Below are 9,721 nucleotides of genomic sequence, written 5' to 3'. Positions count from 1 at the left end.
GCACACACACACACTTTGATGTTGGAATATAAATCTTGCAATTTTTTATACGATCTATTAATTCTACTTGAAAATAATAGGTTTCGGATCAATATGTTAAAATGTCGGGTCGTTATTGGTTTACTCGTTAAAATTCGTTAACATAAAACGTATGACATATAAACGACACAAACACGACCCGTTTGCCATGTCTAGACATTAGGGACGATAATTTCATGCATTACCTGTTAAACCGACACAAAACAATACGAAAATAAAATGTTTCAAGTCAACCCATTAACGAGTTAAGTCGTTATTGGGTTACCTGTTAAAAAGACATTAGGATGACGGGTTTGTCACAATATAATTTGTTAAAATAACTAATATAATGCAAAAACGGCACGATCACAACAAATATGATTCGTTTGTGGCCTTGTGAATTTTGGTAACATCATGGATCGAAAAAGCGAGAAAGCCCAGGCATGTTTGGTGAATCATATTTGTTTGTGGCTTGACAACTTGACAACTTGACAACTTGGTCCAAAACTGGAGCATGTCAATTTTAGAGCTTATCAGGTAATCTAAGCGGCATCTGCCTCTCACTTTATTGGTTGCAAATACAATAAAGATTTTTTTTTTTTTTTTTAAATGGGGCAATTTTGAATGAGAACCAAGATTGAATATACTCAATTTGTACCTTGCAAGAAGAAAAAGTTTTATCTAGTATTAGCCTTTGAACCTTAAACTTTAAAGCCTAATTTAACTCTAAAAAATCGGACACTTTACCACTCTATTTTTTTTTGTATAATATTTCATAATATTGGCGCGAGAATTGATGTAAAAATGTGAAATGACAGAAAATTCATGAAGAGTCTCACTTTGAAAATCTCCTTAGCATTTCTCATTTTATAATCATGATAACGATATTATGACTCATTTTGAATTACCAAAAGTTAAAATAAAAGTGCGGAAGCCACTGCATGCCTTTAAGGATGGTCATTAATTTGGGCATCTATGATCTGTCGTAATCGGATATTTTGATACTAGTTGAATATCTATCATGAGCCAAAGCTCCACTTACACTAAATTTTAAACTCGTTAGCAGTTTAAGTTGTACTGGTTCAACTTTGCGTACCAATTTACTATATTGGATGCTCATGCCAAAGATTGACATCAGATTTGGATCGTTCCAGCACTGCTCCTCACTCGACGGACAATTACGAGGCCAAGTGTGATGCGGTGTTTCCCAAAGCATGGAGAAACTTTTCATTATGATAGGAATATAGATAGTACATCACGTATTTTTATGTAGGTGTTAGGAAATTTTATTTTTTAAGTTATTAACTATTTAACATACATATCTTATCATTTGTATAATGACACGTGATGTACTATTCCATATGCCTATTATGCTAAAAAATAACTCCACAGCATGGGGTCTGTCTAACTCTCTCAATTTGTTATGAGCTTTTTGCTGGTCTGTTTGTTGGGCCATATGTAGTGCATTATTTTATTTAGTGAATGATACTCTTTCGACCCAAAAAAACGAAGATAATTAAAGTTTTCAACTATGCTTCCTGAGAAAAAAATGTGATAAGAGTGACATTTTTTTGTAGTTGCACAAATAAAAAATTAATCAACCATGAGACAACAAATTAATCAACCAAGAAATTTAGTTAATTTAGTAAGCCGATAAGCTTAGAAACTTGTATTTAATTCGTTTAATCACCTCATATCTAGGGATCACCTTCATTAAATTTTAATGGTTTTACATAAGTCACGCATGCGCGCTTCGTTATTTATGTTACTATGCAGCAAATGAGTTAGACTATAACATTTTCTTGGGATGGCCAGTCCTCAGAGTCAAGCAAGAATGCCAAAGAATCTAAATCCAACGAGGCACCGTAGTCCTCCAGATCGCAACCGTTTCCTCCAGTCCAGCAGCCGTCATTTATCATTGCCTCATCCAACGGTATAGAGTCGAGCAACTGAAACTCGTTGCAGTATTGATCTTCCTTCGCATCAATCTCGTCATCATCGCAGCCAAAGTTCTTCAAGATGTTGCTGCAGTCACCTGCATTAGTCCTCGGAGACTCTTCGGTGCTTCCGCCTTTTTCCGCCGATTGGGTCTGATGAGCTTGAAGCTCTAGTGGGTTTGCGGCAGCTGCTGTAGAATTTTCGTCACTAGGAATATTTTGTGGGACTAAAATTTTGGTCAACCTAGTGGCCTTGGTTCTTATTACTATAGGTTGAGCAGCTGCAGTTGATGTTTTGGACTCGACATCTTTCTTTTTCGCTACGGATTTGCTTGGATTTAGAGAAGTTTCTTTCGAGGATCTAGAAAACGAATCGACTTTCGATTTCTTCCCCAAAGTTGTATTCCAGTAATTCTTGATTTCATTGTCTGTTCGCCCCGGTAGCCTTCCGGCAATTAAGGACCATCTGTAGTAAAATATCAACAGAATTAGAGCATCCATCTCAAAACTGAAAACAAGCGTAGGGGCAGTTTGGAGACTGAAAACAGTTACTGAAAAGTTTTCGATTTTCAGTTTTCAAGAAAATGAAATCCGAAATGGTTATCAAACGGGCTCATAATTAAGTAAGAGAGAGTCAGAGAGACGGAGAGAGAGACCTGTTCCCGAGAAGGTTATGGAGCCTGACAATGAGTTCTTCTTCATCACCTGAAATGTTGCCTCTCTTTATGTCTGGTCTCAGATAGTTTAACCATCTAAGTCTGCAACTTTTACCACATCTCTTCAGACCTGCATTTTTTTTTTTTTTTTAAACAGTTGGAAGGTTTTGGTAAAACAGAGTGTGAAAACATAGCAATAGACGGGTAAAAAGCGATGGAGAAAAGAAGGCGAAAAGCAGCTTTTCTCACCAGCTCTTTTAGGGAGGCTTCTCCATTTTCCTTCTCCATGAGTTTTGATGTAAGATGATAAAATTTTATCTTCCAAGGCAGTCCAGGCTCCTCTGTTGAGTCCTTCCTTGGAGCAACACGGACTCCTTCCCATTTTTTAATTTTCTTTTCTCTCTCTCTCTCAATACTCACACGCAAAAAAAGGATACTCGTGCCCTTTTATAGCCCACGCAACAAATGAAGAATGGCATTCAAAGTAGAAAGCGACAGTCGGTTGAAATATTGTGTATAGCGTCTTTAGGCAAGGAACTGGGTGAGTCTTGTAGAAGAAACCGTAGTTTTGCGAGGAAGGATTTGGTATTCTGGGGTTATCGTGTATAAACATGCACGTTATCGTCATACATGCTTATGTTCTATATCAGAAGTATTGATCGTGTTGATTCTTATCTGAATATACAAAAATTATATTCTTATGATTCGTTTGCATCATCTCTCTGATAGAGATGAACCCACATATGTTGGTGGGCCCTACTTTTACTAGTGAGATAGTACAAATAGATGGTAAACGTATCACTACTCTTGAATATATGGTTCATATTTACAAAATTAACAACATAGATATTTTTCTTTGTATAAAAGGAATATTTACCTAATAAGATCATCTCTGATTTATGCTCTTATCTTTTTTAATTAAAATGACAAGAAAGTTATTTTAATAGCACTCGGTAAAAGTTCTACACTGCAGTCACGTTTTTTATGCTAGAGAATCGCAATGGCTAGAGCCAATAATATGGATAGTGGTTTAAAGTGAGAGAAATGTTATAAGCATTGAAAATAACTAGTAATCATGCACTCTTTTCTTGTTAATTTGTTTCACCAAAGAAAAGTTCATTTAAGGAGCAAATTAAAAACATGCTCTAATCATATGAGAAACTTTTCATAGTTGTACATCACGTGTTATTATATAAATAGAAAAAAATATATATTTGTTAGGTTGTTAATTTTTTTAACACAAGTATCTCACTACTTGTATCGTACACCACTAGGGATGGCAACGGGGCGGATCGGGTTCGGATGTGCCATCCCCATACACGAACCCGAAACCGTAGAATCCCCAAACGGGTTTTCCCCATAACTGAACCCATTGGGTTCTATCGGGCAACAGTTTTTCCGATTATAATATTTTTATATTATTAATTAAATAGTAAATTTTAAATAAAAAATTAAATAGATTATTGATACAATGCATATACATTATATATTAAATAAGATTAAATATTAAATACTAAATAGTGTTATTAATAAAATTGATACAAACAATGCATGTGATAAATATTGTTAAAAACGAGATTAATACTATTAATAATTGATAAGAATATAATTTATATTATTAATGATTATTGATAACTCTCTTCTCTATATAATAAATATTGATTATTCAAAGTTAGTTTACGAAATGGCTTGTCATCATCCACTGAATATGGAGGAAGAAAGGTTATCTTATGAGTAAGACAAGGTTAAGGATGAAGTACATGCGAGAGAAAGAGAGTTAAATAGGCAAGAAAAGGAAGAGGAGAAGGATCGTCATACCATGTCTCGACACTTCGAAAAGATGTCTCTTGATTCAAAACGTTTTTGGAAAAGTGAAACAACTCGCGTCATGAGAAGAAGGTTTTCCTTTGAAGTTGAGGAAATTCCATACATTCCAAGGGAAGACGGACCGAGCCACAATGATTTTATCCCCTAGGTTAAAATTAATTATGTTTGTTGTAATGTTATACTTTTGCCCTGTTTTGAATTATTTTATTGGAAATAGACTTTATCTTATTTCATCAGATTCTACTTACAACGTTCACGCTTAAACAAACTTACAAATCTAAGGCGATAATGACATGTCGAGGATAAGGTCGAGAAAAAATAAAAATATATTTGTGAATAGTAATGGTCAGTGCTCTACGTTTTCTCAAAAAGAGTAAACTTGCATAAAAACAATTACTCTTTAGAATGAATAATAACGGCAATTTCATTGCCTTACCTTTACGCTCATCCTTACCCCCTTAAAACAAGTGGACTTACCCCCTTATGGTGCGTTTACGTAACCATAATGAAAATAAGAGGAATTGAATTGAGGAGGAATTGAATTGATGAGGAGTTAGAATGAGGAGAAGTCATAATCGGATTCCTGTTGAAGCTGTTTACTTAAATGTTCTGGAATCGGAATAGAAATGAAACTAATTCCCATGGTTCTAAAAAACGCTAGTCGCTAGTTGGACGGTGGGATGGGGCCTAGCGCCTAGGCGGACTAGGCGGATTTAAATAAATATACTATATATCATTAGTACTTTGATGGATTTGATAGAATAAGATACAAGTTCAAATGATACAAATCTTTAGTACTTTAGGAAATATTTTTCAAAGATGATATGAATTTATAGTGCATTTAAAGGGGAATAAAGGTGCCAAATATATGTTTATAAATCATTTAATTTTGAAACAAAATATTTGACTGAAAAAAAAAAAGTAATCAACAATTTAAAACAAGGGTAAATCTCAGTTTACTACTCTCAAGTTTCGTGGTTTTCAACATTTAGTACATGAAGTTTTTTTTGTCCTAGAGTCATACCTAAAGTGTTAATTTTGGGACAGTCTCATACATCCGTTAGTCTGGCTGTTAAGTTTTCTGTTAACTGATGATGTGGTGCCCATGTGAACAATGATTGGGCACCACGTGTCATTAAAAAAAATAATTAAATAAAAGTTGAAAAAACACACACACACACACACACACCCAGAACCCCTTCGTCTTGCCCCACCCTCCACCCCTCCATCTTCTCCACCCCTTCATCCCAGTACAAGAATAATTAATTTTGCAGCCCCAAAACCATAACAAAGAAATTGAATCAAAAACCCACTTTTACCAAAAATTGGATAATCCAAACAATGGAGGAAACGAATATGAGAATCATAATCTATCCATATATTTAAACTCCACACATTTAACCTCAAATCTAACAGATCTTATCCTCAATGATCTAAACACACTCATAGGATGATAAATCAATTCAATCTCTGAAAAATACTCAATCAATCACAAATTTTCACCGGAAAAAGATTAAGGTTTGATGCAATGATAGCTTTAGATCCAAATATCATAGATTAATTAGGCATAATAAGAACAAAAGGGAGGGAGAGAGAGAGAGAGAGAGGGATCTGAGAACAAGACCATCATGCCTTTGTCGAATAGGCTGAACGCCTCATTGAACTCGGAGATCTGGTTGTCGGTGAGCTGATCGACCATCATTGAGAGCATTTGGCTTCCGAGAAAATCATAGAGAAAGTGTCTAAAATGAAAAGGAAAATATGTATGTGCATGTCTCGAATGTGGAAAAATGTGAGAGACGGGTAGGCTTTATATATCCAAAGAAATAGTGATGGAGGGGATGGAGGGGATGGAGGGGTGGAACGGTGGAGGCGGTGGAGGGGATGGAGGGGTGAAGGGTGGGGGAAGACGAAGGGGTTCTGGGTGTGTTTGTTTGTTTTGTTTTTTTTATTTTTTATTTTTTTATTTATACTTTTATTTAATTTTTTTTAATGACACGTGGCGCCCAGTCATTGTTCGCATGGACGTCATGTCATCAGTTAACGGGAGACTTAATAGCCAAACTAACGAATGTATGAGACTGTCCCAAAATTATACTTTAGGTATGACTCTAGAACAAAAAAACTTCATGTACTAAATGTTGAAAACCACGAAACTTGAGGATAGTAAACTGAGATTTACCCTTAAAACAATTACATAAAAAAAGGGAGGTAGGAAACTAAGATGCATAGAAGGGAGGGAGGTGGGGCACCATTAATAACATTCAGTTTTTAAGGTGCTAGTTGTCACCTCCTCTATACATATACAAGCAAATAGGATGCCATGTGTCCCATTTTAATTGGACAAGAGTTTAAAATATATTAAATATGAAAAAGTGAGACTTGATAATGGGAAAGGGATGGTCACATGGGGTGAGAATTGAAGAGAAAGAAACTCAATTTTCTCTCTTCTTCTTCTTTCTCTCGTCTTCTTCGCTAGAACTCAAAACCCAGAATACAAACAGTGATTTGCATTCCTCATTCCTCACTTTGAAAACAGAAAAAGGAAGTGAAACGCCCAAACCGTCTAGGCCATCCAGTTGCCCGCCTAGGCCGCCCAAGCGCCGCCTGGACTGTCTCAGGCCCGCCTAATCCCTTCCTTGATTTTCTTCCCGACCATAGGTTAATCGCGGCGGCTGACCATCGCCTAGCGCGTAGGCCGATTTTTAGAACACTGCTAATTCTATAAAGCTGTTTACTAATTCAGCAGAACTGGAGTATAAATTAGTATGATTACAAAAATGCCCTTGTTCCAAATCAAATATTTTATATACTTTGTTTTAATAAAATTTGATATAATATATAATAGTAAGAAAAAAAAAATTAAATTGTTTTTTATATCAGACACACTAAAATGCTTTTGTTTATATATATATATATATATATATATATATTTTATAAATTTAAGTATTTACTTTAATATTTAAATTTTCTCGCTCAAGTTATAGTTTATTCTTGCTAAAGTAAGGAGTTGTGCATAATTAAACTAGGGTTAATGGGTTTATAAAAGATAGTCTTGGAAATAAAAAATGTATGTGAGGGCATAAGGGGAACAAAAGTGTCATTTCGATTGCCCAAGCAATAAGGAATTGGATTACCACCTACATTTAAGGAATCCAATTTGACCAATACAAGGAATTGAATTCCAAAATTTGTGTGGACCCCACTGCTTTTTTGATTCCTCAATGTTTAGTAAACACCGGAGTGCTTCGTAATCGGAATTCAATTCTACATTTTCATTCCGATTACGGATATGTAAACACGCCCTTTGTTACATCCCACATCGTCCAGGGGAGTGGATCCTGTAAGCCTTATATGTATATTCCCATCTCTACCTAGCACGAGGCCTTTTGGGAGCTCACTGGTTTCGGGTTCCGTAGGAACTCTGAAGTTAAGCGAGTTCGTGCAAGAGCAATCCTAGGATGGGTGACCTATTGGGAAGTTCATGTGTGAGTTCCTAGAAACAAAACTGTGAGGGTGTGGTCGGGGCCCAAAGCGGACAATATCGTGTTACGGTGGAGTCGAGCCTGGGATATGGTGGGAGTCCAGGCCGGGATGTGACAATTTGGTATTAGAGCCAATCTCTGGTTGGAAGTGTGCCCACGAGGACGTCGGGCCTTTAAGGGGGTGGATTGTTATATCACACATCGCCCAGGGGAGTGGATCTTGTAAGCCTTATATGTATATTCCCATCTCTACCTAGCACGAAGCCTTTTTGGTATTAGAGCGAATCCCTGGCTGGAAGTGTGCCCACGAGGACATCAGGCCTTTAAGGGGGTGGATTGTTACATCAAACATCACCCAGGGGAGTGGATCTTGTAAGCCTTATATGTATATTCCCATCTCTACCTAACACGACGCCTTTTGGGAGCTCACTGGCTTCGGGTTCTGTAGGAACTTCGAAGTTAAGCGAGTTCGCGCAAAAGCAATCCCAGGATGGATGACCCACTGGGAAGTTCTCGTGTAAGTTCCCATAAACAAAACTGTGATGGTGTGGTCGGGGCCCAAAGCGGACAATATCGTGCTATGGTGGAGTGGGATGTGGTGGGGGCTCGGGCCGAGATGTGACACCTTTAGTTAGCACACTGTCAACTATAGTGTGCACATGTACGCTAAATTCTTTTAAATCCAAAAGAAAAAAAGAGTGAACAAAAGAGAATGAGTTTTAACAAAATAGAAAACAAAATAATGTCAAGATTAATTAAAAATTATATACTCTATATAACTGGAATAAAAAATGATAATTATTCTTTATGTTGATAGCTACCACTTCCATGTTCATTAGAGCAAGTCCATCCCTACAAAATTAGCTGGCTCAAAGTCCATTTAATCCACCCAAATGAATAGTAATTGACTTGATTGAATAGTAATTGGCTAAGTGCATCTCCACCCTTAAAAAAATGAGCTGGCTCAAAGTTTAGTCAATTCATATTAAAATATTATTAATTTTTTTTATAAAATAATGAAAAATAATTTTATTTCTAATTTCAGATAGAAATTTTAACCAATTTTATCACGCCACGTGTCATTTTTCGAAAGTACAATTTTTTGTAGAAGATGGTTAGGGGTGTGTGTGTGTGTGTGTCGTTTAATTTTTTCTATATTTTTAAACATTTTTTTATAATTTTTTATTAAGTTAATTAATTTGAACCGTTGGATTTCAAAAAGGTTGAAATCCAACAGCCCAAAAGTGGACACGTGGCCCACGGTGAGATTTTGACTTTTTTTTTTAAAGTTTGGAATGCGCGCCTACACACCAGTCGCAAAAAAAAAATCAGTTGTGTCTGACATCATGCTGACGTCAGATAGGCCGATTCCTCACTCAGCACTTCTGGGCCAGTCTATTTTGTGGGGTGGAGTGGGGTTTTGGGGTGGACTTGCTCTTACGATTATGTTAGGAGGAATTTTCTTTAATTCGTGATGTTTACACCTTACATTTAATTTCTACATTATATTATATTATATTATATTATTTTATATATAATTATGTATACAGCTTGTAAATAATGTCATACAATACAGTCCCATTTTGTTGAGGGATTCTCAAATAAAATTATTGGGTAAAGTACAAAAAACTACCTCAACTATTGGTGTCACGACACTTTCATACCTCATTTTTTAAAATTGACAATGTCATACCTTATCTTACGAATTTGTGTCAATGTTATACCTTTCATTAGTTTGCTGTTAATTTGTCAGTTAAATGCTGACGTGACTTGATCCAGACCCCACTTTATATTAAAA

The 9,721-nt window shown here is 35.9% G+C and overlaps 1 protein-coding gene across 1 annotated transcript; it reads right to left on the bottom strand.

Moving 5' to 3' along the window:
• Positions 1–1,690: 1,690 nt before the first annotated feature.
• Positions 1,691–3,031, bottom strand: LOC103927485 (transcription factor MYB1). The gene is made up of 3 exons (XM_009336411.3): positions 2,861–3,031; positions 2,612–2,741; positions 1,691–2,421 (listed from the first exon to the last, which is right to left on the bottom strand). The coding sequence occupies exons 1-3, from the start codon at positions 2,991–2,993 to the stop codon at positions 1,803–1,805; spliced, it is 882 nt and encodes a 293-aa protein (XP_009334686.1). The 5' UTR covers positions 2,994–3,031; the 3' UTR covers positions 1,691–1,802.
• Between the last annotated feature and the right edge of the window lie 6,690 nt (positions 3,032–9,721).

This window comes from the organism of the source record quoted next, unplaced genomic scaffold, assembly GCF_019419815.1.
Source record: "Pyrus x bretschneideri cultivar Hongxiangsu unplaced genomic scaffold, Pyrus_bretschneideri_v1 Contig28, whole genome shotgun sequence".
NCBI lineage: Eukaryota > Viridiplantae > Streptophyta > Magnoliopsida > Rosales > Rosaceae > Pyrus > Pyrus x bretschneideri.
This window is presented reverse-complemented; position numbering and strand designations above follow the sequence as displayed.